At 53.6% G+C, this 23,306-nt stretch overlaps 1 protein-coding gene across 5 annotated transcripts in view; it reads left to right on the top strand.

Annotated features, from left to right (window-relative positions):
• Positions 1 to 23,306, top strand: part of TRAPPC9 (trafficking protein particle complex 9) — a 542,203-nt gene that overhangs the window by 394,057 nt on the left and 124,840 nt on the right. For all 5 annotated transcript variants that reach the window (XM_032415641.1, XM_032415640.1, XM_032415638.1 and 2 more), the window contains one exon: positions 11,664 to 11,817. In XM_032415641.1, the coding sequence (XP_032271532.1) occupies positions 11,664 to 11,817 (154 nt within the window). The remainder of the gene's footprint in view (positions 1 to 11,663; positions 11,818 to 23,306) is intronic.

Raw genomic sequence — 23,306 nt, 5'->3', positions numbered from 1 at the left:
CTGCAAGGTAGGGGAATTTGCACCCTAACATAGAAAGATTTCTGCCAAAAGGGCTGAAAACAACATGGTGATTTTTAAAGCCTGAGCTCCATTTCACAGGGACGTTTTTAGACAAGGGAATCTTTATTTCCAGGGAGGATAATGGAAGCACTGCTGTCCTTCAGCATGTTCGGTGTATTTTCATTCACCTTTGAGACGGGTCTTTATAGCAGGGTCCTCACCCCGCATTCTGATCAGTTTCCCCATCCAGTCCATCTGTAGCTGCTGTGCGGAAGCTATTTTAGGGTCATTCAACGCTGTTGGTTCTTTCGCTTCTGATTAGCTTGATGAGGGAAACCGCTACGGTCTGTCTTAAATCCAGATGTCAAAACCACTTCCATGTATTTCTCTTGCATTCTTTCTTTGGTGACATACTAGGGAAAAAACTGCCAGAGATGTTCCTTTTTCTTCTCACTGTGTCTCTGTTTTTCTGGGCCTGGGGTTGTGCTGAACAGTGTCCCGGCTCTGCCCCTACTCCCCGAGCCCTGCCCCTGTCTGCTCATCTTCCCCCATCCCTGTGGTGTGTGATCCTTTGTGATGCCCCCCAGGAGGGTTGCCTTCTGGCTTTGGAATCTTGGACCCAGGCCCTGTCACCTGGACTGGAGGGAGGAGCTTGTGCTTCGCTGTGGACACTCCTGGGTGCGGGTGGTGGGCTCTGGGTGCCCCTGCTGGCCCTCACTGCTCCTGGCCGCCATGCACACCTGGGCCCTGCGGAAGGACACTTGGGGCCAGTCCTTGCCTGGGCCTCAATTTCCTCACTGGCTCTGGAAAGATAGTAAAACCCATTCCTAGGATTAATTACAATGGAGATCATTGCAAAGGCTCAGTAAGTGTTCTTTTCCTCCTCCAGCGGCTGCGTTTCTGTGCTGTTTTGATTTCCTCTCTTCTGAAAACCAGCCTTCACAATCCTCTCGGCGTGGGTCCCCCACCTGGCAGGGCACAGAGGAGACGTGCACAATCCTTAGTGAGGCCGTGAGAGCCTCATTGTCTGGCCCCCGCCGACCTCTCTGGCTCTGTCCCTTTCCAGTTCCCTGTGTCCAGTTGTGTTGACATCGCAGGGTCCCTTGCTCACTCTCCCCCTCTGTCACGTCCAGCTCTCTGCATGGGATGCTCCCCCCTCACCTGCACCCCTCTGGTGCTTGGCTCCTCCCTGCCTTGCTGGCCCCAGCTCAGCCAGCGCTTCTTTCCGGCCATCCCTGACATGGCTGGGGCAGGGTTAGCTGTCCCTTTCCTATACTCCTGCAGCATCCTGAGCTTTCGTGTGGCCTGGTGCTTTCCATCCCCACCACAACCCTAACAGTTTGCCCGTGTCTCCAGAGGGAGAGGCCCTGCTCCTGATCTGCCTTCTGTCCCTGTATCCTGAGCTTCGGGCCCCCTGCATGGCAGCTATGCTCTGCACACCGTTGAGCTCACCCCAGGGTGGGTCGTCCCGGGTTCCTGCCCCTTAGTGTGGCCCTGGGCAGCATCCCTGTTGGAGCCACAGTGTGACTAATGTCCTGTCCGGCCCTCACACGTTAGCTGGCAGAGCCTCAGGGGGCACTCATGTGCCACGGGAGCAGGCCCTGTGCTGCAGCGGCAGTGTGAGGCCCGCCCCGGCCGTGGGTCAGGAGCTGCCCCCGGCTGGGGAGTCCGCCGTGGCACCCACCCCTGTAGGGACAGGCTGCCCGGGGACGCAACCACGTCTTCTGCCTGAGTGACGGAGGGGACGCAGGCTCTGTGACCATCACACGGTTGCTCCTGACCTCCCTCTTTGAATCCAGCAGAACACTCGAGTGAATGTAGAAGCTGCTGGGAAGAGGTTTTGTCCTCATGCTCCTTCTTCATCTGAGAGTGCGCAGAAGCCTGAGCGGAGGCGGCCAGTCCGAACCTGAGCTCCTGCACCGGGCGGCTGGCGCAGCGGCCTCTTGCAGTCTTCCCCGAGCTCAGCATGACCTTTGGGAAAAGCAGAGCCCCCCAGGCTCTCAGCCACAGAAGGTGGAGCTGCCAACATGGCTTAGTTTCGGTTACAGTTGGAAAAGCCGGAGGGAGCCAGCCCTGATTATGCCCCAGCTGTGTGCCATGGCCCAGGCCCTCTCCTCCACGCCGTCACGCGCTGCTCACAGCCACCCTGTGGGACAGGCTTCCTTCCTGGCGAGGCCGGGGAAGCTCAGGGACTGGCCCGAAGGCGCGGCTGAGTGGAGGCAGACCCAGGCAGAAACCAGCTGTCTCAGACTTTAGAAGACTAGCAGGAAACCAGCAAGGAAGCTGATAGATATTTTAATCTTTGAACAAATTTCTCCAGAGTAGCCACTGAAGAGTGTTGGAGGAAGACCCAAAGCCTGTCCTTAGAGACGAGCCGATCGGGGGAAAGGATTTCTGATGCATCAGAGAGGACAGGCCCTCACCGGCCCGGTGCACGCTGCTGCCCGCGGAGCTCCCCGGGGGCCTTACGGAAACCAGTGGGGAGCACAGGTGTGAGAATCCGGCAGCAGCCTTTGAGCGGGGCTTCCGTCTAGCGTGAGGTTTCCGGTTCCCGTCTGGGCCGGGGCTGGAAAGCACGGAGGAGACCCGGTGGGAGGGGACAGCTGAGCCCTCGCCGAGCCGAGGGTACGGCGGGAGGCTCAGGCTTTCACGGTGGTCTTGGTGAAATGAGGTTTGCGAACTCTGGACAGTGAGTGAACAGAATAAATACCTAGTGCTTCTCGGGCATTTTACGCTTCACAAAAAGCTTTCATAAATGCTATCCCATTTGATCTTTATTACAATAACTCCCTTAATAGCTATAATCTTTGGTAACAGCTTTATTGAGATACGATTCACATAGCGTACAATTTGCCCATTGAAAGGTGCACACCTCAGTGATTATTTTTTAGCATATTCACGGAGTTGTGCAACCATCAGCACAATCCATCTTAGAACATTTTCCTTGCCCTCAAAAGTAATAGTTATACATTTTTAGCACCAATTATATACCAGGGGGTTCAAATGAATTCTCCACAATCCTGACTAACACTGCAAGGGAGGGTATCCATTTTACAGATGCAGAAACTGAGGCCTGGAGACACTCGGGTAACTTGCCTCCGGCCACAGAGCTCACGGGTGACAGAGGATGGGTTAGGACCCAGGTCTGTGTCGCTGCAAGCCCGTGCTCCTTTGTCCACACTGTTCTCCATCCCACGTGGGGCCTCACGGTGAGGTGACCCACCCTGGATCCCACGCCTCGTCAGGAGTGACGTCGGGGCGTGAACTCCCGTCTGCTGACTTTAACTTCTGCCCCTTCACATGGTGCTGCCAAGGCCACGGGGAGGAAGACCCGGGCCTGGCTTCTTCCTTGCCTTTCCTGGACGTGTGGCCACACGGATCCAGCAGGGCCCGTCGGCCCTGTTAGGCAGGGAAAGCTGCCCCGTGGGAGGCCGGGTAGAGGGAAATCAATTAAAAGTGACGCTGGCCCTCACTCTGCTTCCTGCAGTCCAGAGAGGGAGGGTGGCCAGCAGCCTGAGGACATGAAGAGGGAATCTCATTTTCCCGAGCCCTGTTGTCTGCTGAGGAAGGTCGTAAAGCACATGTTCATGTACAGAAATGCAGAGTAAGGCCTTGTGCTTCCACAGGAGCCCTGGCCTCGGTGGAAGGGGCTGCTCTGTACGTGCCGCACGGCGGGCCTGGCTTCTCTGCAGCTTCAGCTTACACAGAAGAAATATGTGCAACGTTTATAAAGGAAGTATCTGTGTGCAAGGGGTATTTCTGAGGCTGCACGTGCAAGCGTCCATCCCCTGACCAGTAGTCGCAGAGCCAGCCCAGCCGCGGAGACACAGCAGCTGGACCCACCCTGTCCTGGAGCCCCGGGCGAGATGCAGGTGTCTCAGAGGCTGGGAAAGCGGGGCGGGCAGGCAGGGAAACCTCGCAGGGAGGCCGTGTCGGCTGGGTCTTCCAGGGTGGGGGGAGTGAGCCCTCTGAGGTGGGGCCAGGCGGGCAGGGGCAGTGCTGCAAGGCGACGGGTGCCCTGAGCACAGGTCCTCTGCAGAGGGCGGGAGCACGGGCTTCGTGTCCACCTTCTGTCCTCACAGCTGGTGACCGTGGTGGGCTATTTGCCTCTTGTGAGCTCCGTTTGCCCGTCTGTAAAATGGGTGTGTTAAGTAGAGAGATAGTGCGTCTCTGGGTGCTTTCGTGGGTGGCATGTGGGGGTGTCTTCACTGGCCCCACTCTCCTGTGGAACCAGCTGGACTTTGATGAAGGAACCAAGGTGTTCAGACCAGACAGTCACTCTTCTGAGAATCTGTCCCGCCAGTGGGAGGCCACTGTCACCTGACAGCCCGTCGAATCCCCACCTGCCTTCCTGAGCTCATGGAATCCAAACCCAAGAGGTAGGTGGGTTCCAGACACTTCCTGTTTACGATGAGGAACTTGAGATTCAGACAAACCAAACACCGCAGAGATGTGGCCTTTACCTCTGAAGGAGCCTGGGCATCTATCTACCCGACGCGGGCATATCTGCAGCTTGCCCCAGCCTGTGCATGGAGCAGACTGGGTGGGGGGCGGGCACTGGGCCTCAGACCAGTGCCCCTCCCAGCCCCAGGCTTGGTTGTAAGCTGAGTGGACCCCCAGTCCAGCCCTTGAGCCCTGTAGCCGCACAGACCATGGCGGCGGCTGGTGGGTCAGGCACCTGTGGACACTGTTCGTTTCTGGGCGCCCGTCAGGTGTGTCCCTGGAGTTCAGGAGAGCAGGGATGCCTCTCTGGCCCCCTCCTGTCATGCCTGCTTCAGACTCCAGGCTCTCCAGGCCAGGTCCTGGTGAGGTATTCCCCACCTCCTGTTTGCCATCTCTGTGGCCTCGGGCTAGTTACTTAGTTTTGCTGCATACCGATTGAATCCCTCTTGGGGCTGCTGTGAACGCAGAGCTGATAGCAGCCAGGCGGCCTGTGCTTGGTGCGGTCCCTGGTGATGCTCTGATTGCACTGTGCTGGTCTTTGATTTTTAGAATCCAGTGTATCTTTTCTCTTCACTTAAAATTAATAAGGAAAGGGGGTGCTGGGCGGCTCAGGCGGTTGAGCATCTGACTCGATTTTGGCTCAGGTAGTGATCTCAGGGTCGTGGGATCGAGCCCTGCGTTGGGCCCCGTGCTCAGTGGGGCATCTGCTGGAGATTATCTCCCTCTCTCTTCCTCTCCCTCTGCCCCTCCCCCCTTAAAATAAATAAATAAATCTTTAAAAAATAATAAGAAGGAAGGGTTTTTCTTTATTGTAATTGATCTATGAGGCTTAAGGGGAAAATTATCTTCTTTGGGTGTGATTCAAATGTCAGTGTTCCTGCCATTTTCTGGGCTGCTTAGAGCCCCTCCTCAGTCAGGATGGATGTCTCCTCAAGGTTGACTGCTTCCTTTCACTTGGGTTGTACTTCATTAGAAAACCGAATAGGCTGGTCTAGTCAAGCAGACGCCCATGTGATGCAGCACATAAATTTAGAATAGCAGTGTTATAACTATCAATTATCTCCCAATGAAAGTTCAATTTAATTATATGTGGATAGCCCTCCTAAATTCGACTCCCTGATTTGTATTTAAATGTCATCATTATGACTTCCCTGGTGAGGTTATCAGCTGTTCAAAGACTGAATCATATGATATTTTTAAAAACCACCACTTTTATATAGACTCTTCAGAATCACAGCACCTTTTTCTAGTGCCAACTCTTGACTATTACTGTCACATTTGGCCATAAAATTAAACGTGAAAATTGGCATTCAGCAGTGGTATTAATTTTATTTAACTCCGACTCATCAGGGATGATCGGAATGGAATCTCAGTGGCGAGCGTCTGGTGGGGAGGCCGGACAGCACACCCAGGATGCTGCATGGAGACTCACGGGTGCATTTGAATCGAGAGTCTCTGCGGTTCCGCGAGCGGCCCGAGGTGATTTCTGTAGCTGTGAGCACCTTGGGCTCTTCATCTGGGACTTGGGATTAACCACCATGACAACAGCTGCTATTTATACAGGGCTGCTGGTGTCCTGGCCACTGGGCCGACCATTTTGTGTCTACTGTCTTACTTAATCCACACGAAACCTTCACAGGAGGGGGTTTAGCCCGTCTGAGGTGAAGAACCTGAGCTGCAGTGTTCTGCGCACCGGGAGGGACCCGGGAGGTGATGCCACCGTTCTAGGAGAGGCTGTGCCGTGAGGGTGTGTGCGGTCGGGCGGCCTTGGGCAGGGCGGACGTTTGGATGCCGTTACTAGGATCTGATGGAGTCCTGTCCCGGCACATGCGTGTGGGGCCTGGGCCTCTCCCCCATCTGGGATTCAAGCCTGGTCCCTGCAACTAATCCAGACGCCCCCTGGCAAAGTGCTAACCACACTTACGCACGTGCCCAGACTTCTTCATAGAGTGCACAGTGAGCCAGCAGGCATTCTCCCTACTTTAGAAAACGAGGTTGGGTGAGAGAAGGTAAGGGGTATGGGCAAGATACACAGACGACTGAGAAAGCCCTCAAGGGGAGCTGGCGGCCTAGCCCTGGAGATTGTGACAAGAGCCAGGTTCTTCTACCCTCTGCCCATCTACTGGAGACCAGGTGCCTCCTGGCGTCCCTTGCAAATGTCCTCCCGCTCCTCAGACTGCCCTGGACAGGGAGCCCAGAGACCAGATTCTTGCCCCAGGTCAGCCACCGACCATAGATCACGCACTCTTGTGCCTGGCATCGTGTCTTTACTTGATTACAGGTAGAGACTGTGCCATTCTTGACCACGTGGATGGACCTGGAGGAGGGATTGTGCTAAATGAAGTAAGCCAGACAGAGAGGGACAGACACCGTAGGATTTCACTTACATGTGGAACCCCGACACACACGAAAATGAACCAACGAGGAAGCAGAAACACCCATAGATATGGAGCCCAGCTAGTGGTTGCCAGAGGAGGCGGGAGGGGGTGGCGGAGGGAGGCGATGGGGATTAAGAGGTGCAGACTCCTGTTCTAACATAGTAAGTCACGGGGATGAGCGGTGGGGCCCGGGCAGTGCTGTCAGTCATGCTGTAACACACTCACTGGCGGGAGTTCGGGGGGTGTGTGGGGTGTGCGTCCCTGTGCTGAATACCTGAAACTAACATTACGTGCCAATCATACTTCAGATAAGAATGAAAAACACTAAAAACCAGTAGAAGCAAGCAACAAGAACAACTGAGCCATCCTGAGCACAAGGTGTCGTGTGAAGGATGACGTCCGTGCTGGCGCCAGCCCCCGGTGAAGGCCGTGCCGCGCGCGGGCAAGTGCGCTCACTGTGGGTCCTGGGCCCACCTGCTCTCCTCTCCTTTTCTTTATCTTTTCTGAAGATCATGTTTTCCAGCTTTGCTGTGATTTGCCCAAGGTTCAGCCATGGTTTTGAATTATTTTTTAGACACTTTTGTACTTGGGATTGCCCAAGTACTTTCTGACTCGCGTGGCCTCACCCCAGATAAAAGGAGTCCCGTGGGTATGAGCTTAAGCCCGAGTGAGGAGGGCTGTGCCGGGGAAGTTGTCCTCGACAGGTGCCTCCCGTGCCTCCTTACGGCTTGGTGCTTCCTTGTTGTTAGGAAGAGGGCTTGCTCACTGAGCATATAGACGTGAAGTCGTTCAGGGCATTAAGCTGGTCCCCGCCCGTGGGCTCGTGGTGGCCCTTGTGCCTGGATGAGAATGTGTGAGTCCTCAGCCATCCCTCTCGGGACTGCTGACTGCATTTCCAGGCCGTGCACCGGTGGGGCAGAGCGGGGTGTCTCTCTCCCTCTCTGCCTGCTGCCGTGTTGGTGCCCCCGTGCACATCCCCCCAGCTGCTCCCATCCCCAAGAGCACTGCTGCCCCCAGTCTGCGTGGCTTCCTGACGAAAGCAACAGCCTCAAGCCATGATGGCTGAAGCCAGTTACATAGCTGGACTCAGAGCCAGGGCAGCTCCTGGGGCAGCAAGGTGGAGGGCCCCTCCAACGCTTCACGTACCACAGCGGGTTTCGGCAGGTGGAGAGCTTACGCATCGGGACTCAGCTCTGGGAAGACAGGTTACCAGTCACACGTTGCCCTCCCCGTCCTGGAACGGAGGACGGAGGAGGGGGTGGTGATGCTTAGGGGCTGTGTTCCCTGTGGTTTGGGGAAATAATCCTTGGCTTCTGGAGTTGGCATTCTGGCTCTGGGATTTTGAGCTGGGTGACCCTAGTGAGTTACTCAGCTTCTTGGTACCTGAACGTTATCGTCTGTGGGAAAGGAGGGGTCCTGCCCTCAGCATGCTCGCCAGCATTGCGTGTCGCAGGCACTGGGGGTGGAGGCTCTTGTAAATTCGGGGAGCAGTGGTTTGTGGCTGTGGCAGCAGGCTTTGCCGTCCCTGGCTCTGCGTCCCATGCCAGCTCTGCACACAGCATGAGCAGAAGCTGACTTCCCGTTCGGTGCTCTGCCGAGCAAGAGAGCGCCAGACGAAGCTCAGAACAACACAGTAGCGCTGAGTCTGTGCCCCGGATGCGGGGCGGCCAGCTCTGTGGCGTGGGGCAGTGGCTGATGCCCACAGAGCTTCCTCGCCTCTGTAAGGAAGCAAATCGCACTCCTCTTCAGGAGTGTTGTCATCGATCAGGTGAATGTGTGTGCACAGTACTTAGCACGGGGCTTGGCGCAGAGCAGGTGTCCAGGACGTTTCATTTCCTTCCGCCGTCCGTGTTGTGGGCACACCTGGCTTATAATTTCATCAAGGGTGGAGGGGGATGATGCAGTCTGATGCTTACTTCGTCAGAAATTGTTCAAAAAAGCTCTTCAGAAAGCACACCAATCTAACCCCAGTGGCCACAGCGTCCAGTGTGTGTTCGGACCCTGAGGATGCGGAGTGCTGGCTGGACTCTCTCCCTCGTGTTCAACAGCAAGAGCCTGGGGTCCAGAATGTTTCCAGACCCATTTTAAAGGTGAAAGTTATTAGTTGCTTTTGGGTTACCCGGTGATGAACTGAAATTGACCTTTTAGTGAAACCTAGGAAATATTCTGACCTTTTGCTTGAAGAGAACACTCGTTTGCTTCAGTCCGCTTTCGAGGTGGGGGACTGGGTAGAGCCCTTGCTGAGTGGGAAGTTAGAGGTGCTCTTGCTGCACACATAGACACCTCACAGGGGAAGAAAAGTATGGACCAAAAATGGCTAATAAGCTTCTGAAAAAATGATCAGTCTCAGGAGCGATTCAGACCTGCCAATTAGAACATCAGCGAGGTAGCATGTCGCCTCTTCCTAGTGCAGACTGAGGATCCATCACGGCCAGTAGGGGAGGGCTGCAGCATGTGGGGCACCGCCCTTGCCGCCCGGGGCACCCGCCTCGTGAGAGCCTGTCTGAGGAGCGTGGTGCTCCGCCCTACTAGCCTTGACCTTTTCCGCCCTCTGGATTCAGTCTCTGCTTTGAGATATGGGCTTCACACGCAGCATAAATGCGGACAGGAAATTGAAGCACAAAGATGTTTAGGATTTTTTTCAATAGTAATTTTTTAAAAAATTGGGAAATCTCTGAGAGTCTGAAAGTAGGGTGATTGTTAGGTAAGCGATGGTACGGCCACACGAAGGGACATCCTGCAGACTGATTTTTGGTGATGTGGAAGTGTTCATAGTGCATTGAAAGTAAAACAAGGGGTAAGGGGCGCTTGGGGGGCTCAGTCAGTTAAGCGACTGACTCTTGATTTTGGCTCAGGTTGTGATCTCTGTCCTGGGATCCAGCTCCTAATCAGGCTCCCTGCTCAATGGAGAGTCTGCTTATCTCCCTCTCCCTCTGCCCCTCCCCCTGTGCTCACTGTCTGTCTCTCAAATAAATAAATAAATCTTAAAAAAAAAAAACAAGGTATAACGTAGGGTATGTATATATTTATGTGCGTGCACATGAATAAAATGAGATGTATAATAACTTATACACATGCAGATAGAATCATTTGAACTACACTGAAATACAAGTACTTAGGAAAAGGAGTCTAGCATTAAGGTATTACAGTTAGAGTATAGGCTTGACTCCTTTTTACTTTTTTATGCTTTTTGCTATTTTCCCACCTTTTTCAGTAAGCGTGTCTACTTTTACAGTCAGAAAGGAGAGTCCATGTAGCTTTCAGACAGAGTTCTTGTTACGAAATGCCCCGTGTTCTCTGCTGACACCGAGTCTCTCCCTCTCTGGGACAGCTGAGCTCCAGACACTGCCTGGCTGGAGGCCGTATATTTACGGGCAGCTCAGTAGTTTGCTCCAAGTGGCCAGGTTCTCAGAATCTCCACTTGGGCTGCAGTCTTATGCGCAGACACCCTGAGTTGAAGAGCGGTCCCTCCTGAGTGGTCCGGGGAATGGCCCCAGAGGCCACTTGGCACGTGCGGCTTGGCGGAATGTTCTGGCCACAGTACCGTCTGTGATAGGGCTGCATGCCCGCTCTGATCCTCTGACTGACTCTCTGTCGTCTCTCAATTGGAGCCAGAACTTGAGGGGCCTCACGTGAAGAAACCCCCTTCCTCCCGCTCTCCTTCATCCGTGCACGCACCACACCTTTATGAAGTACCTCCTGCATCCTCGCTTCTTGCTAAGAGGCAGGGTCTTGAGCATCAGTGAGACACAGCCCTGCCCACGGGAAGGTCACGGTCGGGCGTGGGGGCCGGCTGCAGGCAGCCGATCAGAGCGCCCGGGCCCAGCTGCGGTAGGGCCTGGGGGTGCAGCCGAACGAGGACGAGGTACAGAGGTTGGGCAGCTGCGAGGGGGAAGAGGTGAGCATTGACCCGGGGTGTCGGGAAGGTGCTCCATTCCCTCGTTCATTTGTCTGGGGGCTGCATCGCTGCGGCGTGCAGGCATTACCCTGGCCTGGGCAACCGTGGCATGGCCACGCAGATCTCTGCCCTCAGGGAGCTCAACTCCAGTAGACCCGATGGACAGTGAAGCCCACAAGTAAGTGTTTTACAGCTCGTGATAGACGCCACGGCAGAGATTAATGGTGTCATGGTGGTGGGGCAAGGGGAGGTGCCTGGAAGACCTTCCTCAAGCTCCAGCCTCAAGAATGGGGGTTCAGGAGAGGAAGCTCCCAACCTGGGAGCAGTGAGCACTAAGGCTAAGGCAGGAAGAGCCTGGGGTGTTCTAGAAACTGCCAGAAGGTAGAGAGGGCTGGAACCAGCAGGTGGGGAGGCTTTGGAGAGGATGTGATAGTTGAGCAGAAACCTGAAGGGGAGGGTGTCACAAGACAAGGTTCTGGATTTGGAGGCCAGAAGGCGACGGGCGGGGCGCAGCGGGCGGGGTGCAGCTGGTGGGGCGTGGCGTGTGTGAGCAAGACGTGTGGCTGAAGAGATGACGGGGGGCGCTGCTGAGGAAGCTTTTGGGTCGCCAGGGTTAAATGATTCTCGTCCTCTCTGATTTCCCACACTGCATCCCGTCTGCCTTGTCCTGGTCCAGAAATGACGTCTGCTCTGGGGGTATGTGAGTCTTCTCCGAGGTTGGGGTCTCTGACTGTGTCTCCGGTTCTAGGCTGTGTGTTGAACCAGCCCCAAAGCCAGTACTGCCCTGGGAGTCCATTACTTCTTTTCCTTGGAATGAACCCGTTATGAGTTATTGACTACGATGATTCATCATACGGTCTCATGCGGGCATGTGCTGGGTCTCCAGCAGCCAGGAGAAGACACTGCCCTGCTGATTCATTCTCTGCTGTTTGCCCTTCTCCTAGAATGGCCATTCAAGTGGACAAGTTCAACTTTGAGAGTTTCCCAGAATCCCCTGGGGAGAAGGGACAGTTTGCAAACCCAAAGCAACTGGAGGAAGAGCGGCAGGAAGCCCGCGGCCTGGAGATCGACAGCAAGCTGGACGTCCACTGGAGAATCATATCCTTTTCACAGCGGCCGCCTTGGCGCTTGGTGCACCCTGCTTGGGGCTTCTGCCCACTGAGAATTACGCCGGGTGGGGGGGCTTCACCACCAGATCCTAGGCACACAGAGCTCAGAAAGGGCATGCCAAGGAGATATGGACTGTGGGTGTCCTTCCTCAGCCCCTTCCTGGTCCCAGGGCCCCACCCACAAGGTGTGGCTTCAGGGTGAGGAAAGGCCACCTCCCTGAAATGTCTTGGGTCACGTGTTTCTTGCCAGTGTTGATGTTTGTGTTAGTGACACGTTCTCACGCCAGCCTGTCATTGCTGGGCTTGGGGAGTGTCACAGGGTGACAGCTCAACACAGGACGCAGTTGTCTGGGAAAGTGGAGTCGCGTTGCGCAGCTCCCCGAGGCACCAGAGTGTTTCAGGAAGGTGCTGCACAAGAGTGCCTGGCGCCGCACAGGCCCCACGCTGGACTCAACATCACGCCAGAATCCCAGGTGCACGTGCGTGTGTGCTCGGCTGGCTTACAGAGCCCCTGCTTTGGGTGGGGTATTCTGCGAGGCCCCCGAGAGGCCGAGGGGGAAGGAGGAGGCCTCCACGTGGCTTCCTGGCCTCGTTGGGCATGGCTGTGCCTGCCGGGGGTTCAGTGCACCTCAGGGGCTGGGCAGAGGTCGTGTCGAGTCTGCGAGGTTCAGGGGAGGAAGCTGTGGGCGTGGGCAGTCGGGGAAGGCTTCACAGGAGGGCTGACGTTAGAGGGACTTTTGTAGGGTGGGGGATGCCCTAGAGGTCCCAGGGTGTGAGAGGATGGCTCACGTGGAACGTCTCCCAGGAAGAGGCAACTCTGATGTGAATGTCTTGGTCGCCTTGTTCACACGTGGATCCTGTGCTGTGTGGTGTCAGGTCATCCTGGACCATCTCCTGGGATTCGGGAAAGATCCTCAGTCTGCAGGGGGGCAGTTTCCAGGAGTTGAGGCACATTCCTTTGTGTACACTAAAGAGAATCTTGGGCTGGTAGACCCCCGTGCCCAAGGAGCTGGGACAGAATAAGTACTTCCCATGTTAAATTGGAGAATTGGGGAACCAGACATTTAAAACCTGTGCCTGGGAGACTCTGCATGACAGTGGCCATCACGGAGTTCAGGTGTTTGTCTTTGTATAGTGGGACGTGAGAAGGAGGGATGACTGGAGTCCTCCCTCTCTCGCTCCCCCCAATAGCCAGTGCTTGCTGCTGGAATGAGCAGAGTGGTGGAGCCCAGAGGGAAGCGGTGTTCACCCTGCGCACAGTCCCACCATCTCCTTTACTCCTCCCGCCTCTGACTGGTACTCTCGTTCCACTGGGGAGAGTTGAGCTGAGTCCCTGTGAGCCCAGCCAGGACGTGGTCGGGCCGGCTGCCCAGGGGGGTAGCAGGCAAAGCACCGTTCCCAGCCCTGTCGTCAGGGAGGGTCGAAAACCTCTGTCCTGTTGGGGGACAGCAGAAGGCCCATGGCCCTCCTGTCCTGGTATCTGTGGTCACGATGCTGAAGCTGGGGGACTGGGGTTGGAGAGGTTCTGTAAACTCTGGATGTGCAAGTCTCCACGTGAGGTAGGAGATGCCCTTCTCCTGGGCCTCAGGGCCTTTGCTTCACACAGGGAGCTCTGTGCAGAGCCAGGGGGCCTGGTTGTGAATGAGTCGCCTCAGCCCCGTGGAGGAAGAGGCAGTGTGTTTGGGGGGCCCAGCAGGAAGGCATCCGTCCTCCTGAGTGGTCTCACTCTGGGTACAGATAAGAACAGGAAGCCTCAGAAGTGGGGGTTTGCACCCTGCTTCCCCTTGTGCCAGGGCCACCGCGGCCCCCGCTACAGACAGACCCGTGACTTCCCAGGTGCCGCCCCAGGGCTGGCCCTGTCATTCACCAGGGTGGGTGGCTCTGCCGCCGGTCACGGTCAGCCGTAGGAAGTGCGGGCACGGGCACCTACCAGCAGCCCTGGGCAGGGGTGTGCTGCCTTCCAATGGGACGACGCTGACCCTCAGGATACTTACGTTCTCTGAAAACAATGACCAAACACGTGCTGAAAATATCTTTGAGTTTCTCTTCTTTTAGCTTTGCCTCCTTTACGAGGTTGGCATCCCCGTTTTCTGTATTGGCTTAATAATTCATGCGACAAATATTTACAGTTTACCATGTGCCAGGCACATCTGTCTCCTGGATGTACTGATTGGAAGTTTTTGAGAGACTGTCCCTATAGGCAGATTCGATTAAAGAGAAAGAATATTAAGGATCTCTTTCTCTCTCTCTCTCTCATCTGGCAATGACATCTGGCTTGGGATGAATAGCAGACTTTTGCTCTTGTAAACCTGGATCCAAGCAGATGGAAAGACCAAAGATTGAATTGGCTAATATTTTATTATGCATTTTAGTAATATTTTCTCAATATTTAGACTTTATACAAAAATTTGAGCCTAATTTGACACTCATCTACAGTAATAAAAATGGTCCATATGTAGCATGTAAGGCTGGATAGATATGTTTCCATGGGAATTGTGGATCTTGCAATAGACGCAGGCTAACCTGTCTCCATCATGTCTCCAATGACCAGATGAGCAGCTGGGGGACGCCAGGAACTCCAGCCCCACTGTTCACCTGGATAACGAGCGCTCACGTGCGGGGCCCTGGAGATGCCCCCAGTCTAAGGGAGGAGAAGACTCAGAGAGGGGTACTTACAGCGCAACCTGGAAGGGCTGAGGCAGGATCCTTCCTGAGTGAGGGCTGGCACGTCGCAGAGCTGTTCGTTCCCTGTGACTGCTAACACAGCACGCAGACCAGAGAGGTGGTGGGATCCAGGGGCCTCCCTTCCACCCTCCCTCCCTCCTCCCTGCCTCTCACCTCCCTCTTCCCCTACCCGCCATCCTCAAAAATCTATATGAAGCTCTTTCTCCTGCATCACCTCTTCCTTACCGCCAACCTGAGCCTGGTCATTTTTAAAGGGACTTCTCCCCTTCGGCAAGAGGAACTGGCAGCTGTGTAGCATCTGCGGATTTCTGGGGGCGGGAGGGTGGCCTGCCCAGGCGGCATCGGGCCCGACATCGGTGCTGTCTGCATGGACACACCCTTGCCTCCCGCTGCCCAGCACGGTCCCCTTTCCACCTTCTTCCCTGCTAGCTACTGCCGCTGGAAGGTCTTTACTGAACTTGGGAAACCTTGACGTAGCCGACTTTGTTGTTAGCAGATAATAGCTGTCCACGTGTAATCCGGAAAACACCTGTTTGGCTTTAGGCTGCTGCACGGTTGGGGCCGGAGCCCGGGGCCTGAAGGCCCAGCTCTGCTGCTTCCAGTGTCCCCGTGGGGAGGCTGTGGCCTGAGGGGCCCGTGTCCCCCTTTGTTCAGCCAAGGTGAGAACAGCTACTCCAGTTTGCTGTTAGGGTTAGTTCTCACAATCCTATCTGCCCTTTTGATCACCTGCCAGGTGTCAACCAGGATCTTCGCATTTTTCTGACCCGAAACTGGCAAAACTGATAGTACTCTGGTTTGAAAAACAAGTACATTTTGGGAGTTAAAAAACTTACCTGAGCTAACATAGCCAGGATCCCCAAACTCATGTTCTTTTCCTACTGACTACTTGAAGTGAGGCCCCATGGTCCGCATGTAACCCTAGCTCCTAACCCTAGAAGCTGTCTGCAAGGGGAGCCCCCTTTCCTGCCGGCAGAAGTGGAGCTGCTTCCAGGACCTGGCTCGGAGGAGGCTCATCCTGCACAGAGGGCCATGGGCCGGGCCTCAGCCGTGTCCCCACCGCCGCCTCTGATTGAACCTGTCGCCAACGGTCCAGGATTGTGGTTCTGAGAACCCCTCAAAGTAGCTGGTTCTGGGGTGGCTGGAGATTGGCCATGTCTGTATCCACTTTCCACTTGTAATTCAGAGAGGAGAGTCCACCAGGGTCCGACTGAGTCTTCCTCATCCTTGATGCACGTCCTGTCTCCCAGGGAGCCCGCTCTGTCGCTGACCTCTACCTCTTCCAGCTCGCCCAGCCGGAGCTGCCCCTTCCCTTGGACTCCTGCAGCACTCCGTGCCTAGCTCTCATTTGTTAGAGTCTTTACCAAGTACGGGAAAGTTCATTTTTTTCCCAAGTTCACTGCCCCCTTGCCAGGCTGTGCTGTTCTTGAGTCTGTGCTGTGTCCTGTTCCTTTAGCAGCTACTTACTGATGACCTGCTGTGTGCTGGGCTTATGCTAGGCACCGGGGACCTCCATGATGAGCAAAATCAGGTGTGGGCCCTGCCCTGATAGCGCGTGCTCCTCTCCTGGCCCCAGTGCTGTGTGTAATCCCCCAGCATGTAGGTATTAAAACCATTTGGTGAATGCATAGCTTCTGTCTCATCGATGGAGCGGACTGAAAGGTTGCCAGCTCAGTTGCACTATGCCGAGGGTTGTGGTGAATATGTGAAGGGAGTTTTAATGAACGAGATTCATCTTATTGGAAGCCTCGCTCCTTTTCCAGAGGGCAGCCATGCACAGATGATCTGTGCTGGAAACAGATGAAGGATAAGTGTGGAGCAAGCTCGGTGTCATCTCACATTCTCATATTCCTTGTTTTTGTTGCAAATCTCCCTCCAAAGAGCATTTCAGGGGTTGGTGAGATACTTGCTGACATATCAGAATCCAAACCCAGGTAGGTTTCATGGCAAGAGCTGGGCGCACAGTTCAGCTGATCCCTGTAAAGGCCAGTGATCCGGACCATCTGGGCAGCGTCTCCGCCAGGTGGTCTGATAAGCGCGTGTCTCCTCTGTTCTGTCTGGAGACCCTTTGGAACCATCTGGCTGCTTTGAGGGCCAGGTAGAGACTCAAGGAGCCCAACTGCAGCCTGGGTTTTAAATGCCTAAGGACTGATGGCCCAGAGCCGGAGATGGAATATCTTTGCAGCACGCAGAGGTCACTTACATGCAGGTAGCTAGAACATGGAAGGACACGGAGCAGGGTAGCTGTTCCGAGCGCAGGGCCGTGCGTCCGGGGAGCACGCTGTGCATTGCAGAGCAGTGTGTTTGGCCTTGCAAACACCAGTTGCCCTCTGTGAACCCAGGAAGCTCCACAGGCTATGACATTTGTCTCTGGGTTTTGCTAGAGTTTCACAAGCATTAGCCTACAACACTATCGGCCCAGTGTCCTCAGTTTAGTTGGTCCTGACCAGGACAGCTGGCCTGGGACATGGCCACACCTGGCTTTTCAGTTTTCCAGACTGCGTTCTTTACAGTAAGGAGATTGTGCCTTCAGCCGACCCCCTCTTCCCTTTTAAGGCAGGGGCAGAGATTAAGCTGTGGGCAGTGGACTGCCTCAGGCCACCCTTGACCCTTCCTAACTGGCTTGTGGTTTATTCTCCAAGATGTTCTTAATGGAGCCATGTCTTCCCATCCCCTGAAAAAAAAATTTTCTTAAAACAAGATCCCTTTAAAACACAGTACACTATGCTTTTCCAGTATTCATGTCAGGAGAAAGGGTTTAATCTAAATGACTTTAATACAGACAGCTCCTGTTGTCAGTACGGCTGGTTTCTTGACCATCTTAAGTGAAATGCAGGGTTGCGTTTTGTGTCTGCCTCGAGGGAGTCAGCTTCTCGAGCTGTTGCTGATCACTTGGTGCCTTTCATCCCATGGTGGAGCGGCGTTGCCAGCCCGAGAGAAGCGCTGTGCCCAACCTCTGAGGCCGTACCGTTGCCCCGGCTCTTCGGCCTGTGGACCCAGACTCGATGGCTGTCTCCCCCGAATCCAGACATGGAAGCCATGCACACCTTAAAATGCCTTTGAAAGGAGTCGGTTTGGCACACAGCACAGATTTCAGATTTGGCTCAGGAGAGTGGGAAAGGGCTTCCTGCGCATGCAGAGCACTGTTTCAGATCTGTGTGTGAGCGTGTGTGGTGTCTGTGTGTGGGCACACGTGAGTGTGGTGTGCATGCGCTGTGGGTGGGATGTGCGTGCGGCATGTGGTGTAGTGTGCGTGTGAACATCACACAGACCGATATGCACAGTGTGTGTGATTGGGCGCGTGTCCTGCTGGTGCACCTTCTGTGTCCTTTCGGTGTGACAATTGCTGTGCACGTGCATCTCTATATAACAGAGTCATGCAATGACCTCTAACGCCCATCTGGCACCTACTAAGTGCCAGGTACTGTTCTGAGTGATTTATATGGATGGGCTCACTTAATTTTCACAAAGACCCCTAGGAAGTAGTTTTAGGCACATTCCACAGATGGGGAAACTGAGACCCAGTGAGATTCTCTCACTTGTCCCAGGTCTCCAGCCAGTGAGGGGCGGAGCTCGGATTTGCACCCAGCCATCTGGCTTCAGAGTGTGTGCTCTTGGCTCTGTGCTGGGGACAGCAGAAGAGCATCTGGTCTCTGCCAAGACCTTTGTACTACCCCCATTTTCCAGAGAAAGCCGAATGAGGTTGCGGTATTCCTCGGGCACCCTGCTGATTGGTGCTGACCCCCTGCAGGGTTCTCCCCACTTCACCTGCTCTACCTTCCGCCCAACAGGACGGGCAGAGATGAACCATTGCAGACTGTCCCTTGGCAGCTCACTGGGCCATGTGGCATTTTCTGTCCAGTTGCGTCGCTGACCCCAGGGAGCTGAGCCGAGATGCAGGCCACCCCTACTGGGATGAGAACAACCCACATCAGCATTCTTAAAGTTCACAGTGCAGATTGGAAAACACAGTCATGGGAAAGAGGCTCATTAATCACTTAAAGCAGTCTTTCCGTTAGTGTAATTTCTATTTATGACAATCTGCTAATTTGAGCTGAAGTGGGGCTGGGCTAAGTCCCTGCACCTGTAGTTTCTCCAGATCTGGCACGTGGGGTTCAGACAATCCATCTTCCTGGGGGGACACCCGAGGTACAGGCCTGCCCCCTCCAGGACACGCACCTGGAAGCCAGCTTGGAAGCGACTGTCGGCACGCTCGTGCAATGGGCTTCCAGCTTTTGCTCAATAGGCTGCAGGTAACAACTGGGAGTTAAGATCGAGGGGCAAGGCTGGTAGAACTCAGGCCTGTGGGCTCAGAAGAGAGTTTGGCTGGCCCCTGGGCTATAGGATCATGCAGGGAAGAGTTGGTTGAGCAATCATTTTTTTTTTTTTTCTAAAATATAAGACCAGTTCCTGGTAAGTTTCAGTTCTGTGAATAAAGACAAGGTCTCAAAAACTGCTCAGTGTTTTCAAATTGCAGTACATTACCAAATATTTCACTGCTAATGGTCTAGCAGATGAGCAGGAAGGTATGTTATTAGCTTTCTGCATTTTCCTTGCATCTAGCTGTTTTTCAAAGATTTAGAAGCTAGCATTCATGGTTCTCAGGACACGTAGAGTATTAACTGAATATACATGAGAATGCTATAAATAAAAAGGCTGTGCACAAATACTAAGTTTAATTAATAATGATGAATGACCAATAATAATATATAATCCTTGCACAAAAGACTGGGCTCCTTAAAAGTAGGAATGCTCTCATTTTAGTTGGCCTTTCATCCCTAGCAGCTAACACAGTACACATAGTGGGTGTTGACAGATACTTGATGTGAATCCCTGGAATGGGAGGCACAGGGGGACAGATGCATATGGCAGGTACAGGACAGACACAGTGCAGGGTGCAGCCGTCACAGCCAGGGGAGAAGGAAGGAGTTGCTTCTGGGCTGGGGCTGGATCAGAGAGGACATCCCAGGTAAGGTGAGATTGAAGCTTCAGTCATTAGAATGGCTGAAGAAGGTTCCAGGCAGGGGGAGCGCAGGAGTAAGGGCACCAAGGCAGGAAACCACACCATCTGTTGTAAGAAATACTCGTAGTTCAACACGGCTGGTACACATTCTTGGGTGCAAGGTGTGCAAAGGGAGAGGTCAACAAGGAGAGAAGATCATGGGGAACTTGCATGAGGTTCTAGGGAGTTGGATTTTTATCCCAAGAGCTGCGGTAGCCACTGCCGGATTCTGAGCAAGGGAGCGGTCTCCTCAGACTCCTTTCAGAAGATGGCTCTGGGAATAAGTCCATCAGAGAAAGACATGTATCATAGGACCTCACTGATATGAGGAGTTCTTAATCTCAGGAAACAAACTGAGGGTTGCTGGAGTGGGGGGTGGTGGGAGGGATGGGGTGCTGGGTGATGGACACTGGGGAGGGTATGTGCTATGGTGAGCGCTATGAATTGTACAAGACTGTTGAATCACAGATCTGTACCTCTGAAACAAATAATGCAATATACATTAAGAAAAAAAAAAAGATAGCAGGAGGGGAAGAATGAAGGGGGGAAATTGGTGGGGGAGACAAACCATGAGAGACTATGGACTCTGAGAAACAAACTGAGGGTTCTAGAGGGGAGGGGGGGTGGGAGGAAGGGTTAGCCTGGTGATGGGTATTAAAGAGGGCACGTTCTGCATGGAGCACTGGGTGTTATGCACAAACAATGAATCATGGAACACTACATCAAAACTAATGATGTACTGTATGGTGATTAACATAACAATAAAAAAGTAAAAAAAAAAAAAAAAAGATGGCTCTGGTGGAGCAATGAGGTGCCCTCCTCCCCACCTCACTCTCTGTGGGCCTGCTGTTGCCACGATGGATTTGTTTCTGTGTTGTGGGATGGTGCTGCCTTTGGGGAATTTGGCACAAGAGTCTGCGAAGATGTACAGGGCAGTGCAGGCCTGTCTCTGCTGTCTCTTTCTGTCTCTTGGTAAGGCCTTTACAGGGTGTTGAGTTGAAATGGAGGATCACTGCCAGGATTGGGGTCCCTGTTGGGCTCCAGGTACCGGACACCCACTTCTGCTCTAAAGGGTACAGTGGAAAACCAGAGCTGTATATGTGGAAGAGGAATATAGCACGAGGTCTCTCTGAGCATGGGGATTGCCTGTTATGTTCGGTTGTGTGTCTTCTGTAAGCATGGGCCTCCTCTAGTAGGTGCTCCATAAATATTCACTTACTCAAGCTTGTGTGGGTGGTGACGTGTTGATAAACTGTGGCCCTGTACAATTTATACCTTAAAGCTACCAGTACAATTCCTTCGGCATTATTCCTGGAAAAACTCACTTATTCGGTTGACTTTTACTGCCTCCCAGCTCTGTAGATCTGAATTAGGGACTTGGAGGTAGGAAACCTGGTCTTTGCCCCCAAGGTGCTCACCTTGGCTTAGTTGGGAGATCAGCCATGACAACAGATGTTTGGAGCCCAGGGTAACCAGTGCTACTGTGGGGATTAGGAGGGAGCCCAACGCTGAGGGGCAGCCTGCCAGGCATTTTGTTGGTGCTCACTCTTGGCCAGACTGGGGCTGTGCTTGCCATGCAGGACACATCATCTCACCCCATCCCCAACTTTCTGGGAGGGGACCTCACTTACACATGCCATGCAATGCTGGAACTAAATACCATTATCTTATCTGTAGGACACACCAGTGCCCTGTATGGGCTCGAGCCAATATTGCTGAACACATCCGTGTCCCCACTACCTTCGGGTCCTACTTCAGAACTTCATGGATCATCTCACAGGAGGAAGAATGAGCCATTTAGGGTCCAAGAGACTTTTGCCCTCAGTGAGGTGCCTTCTGCTCCTTTAAAGGCATCTTAAAGATGGGATCCTGACCCAGTCTGTCTGCTACACTGTGGAGTTAAGATACATCTCCCTGGAAATGTGTGGCATGTATGGAGAAGGTCTGGCAGGGAATGAGCAGTGCACTTGGAGTCGAGGAACTGAATGTGAACCTCACACTCCCCCTTCTTGGCTGTGTGACTTTGGGAAAGTTTCTTACCATCCCTGAAGAGGTTTCATTGACCTGACATTGTTGTAAGGGCTGTATGAGGTGATCTGTAGGTAACTTACACATAATACAGGCTCAGGAAAAAGCAGCATTTATTGAGCACCTGCTCTGTGCCAGGCACAGTGCTGGTGACCAGGGACATCACTTACTCTCCTGGGGCTCACGACCACAAGCAGTCCTCTGAATTCAGCTAAGCAGTTGGGAAGGCGTGGCTGCCTGCTCATTGACATGGCTGGTTTGGGGAGGGGAGGGCAGAAGAAGTTCACACTGAGCAAGGTCCAGTCCTGGACCCTGGGCCTCATGGCTCACCACCTCCAAGGATTTGTGACCCCCCCAGGAGGAGTGAGCAAAGGGCAATGACTCCAGGTAACTCAGCTGTGTCTTTAAGGCAGAAGTGGCAAGCACGAGGGCACCATAAATGGAATTTGCTATTCCTTGCTGGGGACTTAGATGCTACCTGTGGGAGGCCCCAGAGGCAGAATGAGAGCTGTGCTAACCTGAGCTGGGAGCTCGTGTTCTCTTTTGGTTCAGGCACGTGCGTTGTTCATTATTATCTGTGGATGTGGCCTAGGAGACCCACAAAGCCTGGGTCCACACCAACAGGGGTTCCACAGTCCTGCTGCAGAGTTACCATCCCTGCCCTTGTAAGGGACAGGAGCAGAATCTCGGGACAGTGACTACTGACTACTTGGAGATGTGACTGCTGTGTCCCAGGTGGCTAGAAAGGGCTTTAAAGGGAGGGAGCTTTTCAGCACCACGGAGAGTTCCCGGCAGGTCTGGCTGGAGGGCGGTGGCTGGTCCGGCTCCACACTGGGTGCCAGGGCTGACTCGACCACCGCGGGCAGCCTGGGGGCCCTGGCCTGAGCCGTGCCCTGTGCACAGAAAGATCCTTGTCTGTCAAGTGGAGGTCACGGGTCCACACCCAGGTTTACTGTGAAGAATTGACACAATGTTTACAGTAAACTGTCAGAAAGCGGGGTCCAGAACATGGGCGCTAGGGTCAGACTGCTTGATCCGGCCGCTTCATAGCCGTGTCGGCTTTCTTACTCTCGCCATGCACCCAAGTTAAAAAAAATCGAACAGAAATAGCAGTCCCTACCTTATCCCTGTCAGGTTCTAAAGTCTTAATTTAAAGATAATATTAAATTGAAAAGATACATATTATACACTTACCAAAGAGCCTCTCTCATGGGAAGCACTTTGGAAATGTTCTAATAGAAGCGATGACAGGGATTATAGTCACCGTCATCATTTATCGATCTCTTGACCCAAATGCCATGGCCTGTGTATTGAAGAAATAGTAGCTGTTGCCACCTCTGCCTTCCTTATGGGATGTTGCAGTCTTGCCTGTAACAGTGATCGACGCAGGCAGCTGCATAAGTGACTGGTCAGCTGGCTTTGCATTTGTATGTCCAGGCTCAGACACCAGACTGTTTTGTGGTGGCTTATGGGGCTGAAAGGGAGGGGTTGTGCATGCAGGTAATTAGCTTTATTAGCTCAGCTGTATAATTTTATGGCTCACATCCGAAAGCAAATTAATACAGAAATATGCTATTGGAATGGTTTCCAAAGCCCCAGTGCCATTTGGCAACTTGGTAATTACTCACACGCTAACTTGCTCCTCTAACTAATCATTTCCAAGCTCCTCATCCTGGATGCGTTCATTAGGCACTATTTCTATTTTGCAAGCACCGTGGTGCGATCTGCCTCAAAAGTCTGGCATATATATATATATATATATATAT

The sequence above is a fragment of the Phoca vitulina genome, unplaced genomic scaffold (genome assembly GCF_004348235.1).
Source record: "Phoca vitulina isolate PV1807 unplaced genomic scaffold, GSC_HSeal_1.0 scaffold18, whole genome shotgun sequence".
Classification (NCBI taxonomy): Eukaryota; Metazoa; Chordata; class Mammalia; order Carnivora; family Phocidae; genus Phoca; species Phoca vitulina.
Note: the sequence above shows the minus strand (reverse complement) of the source record. Positions and strands in the feature narration are given on the sequence as shown.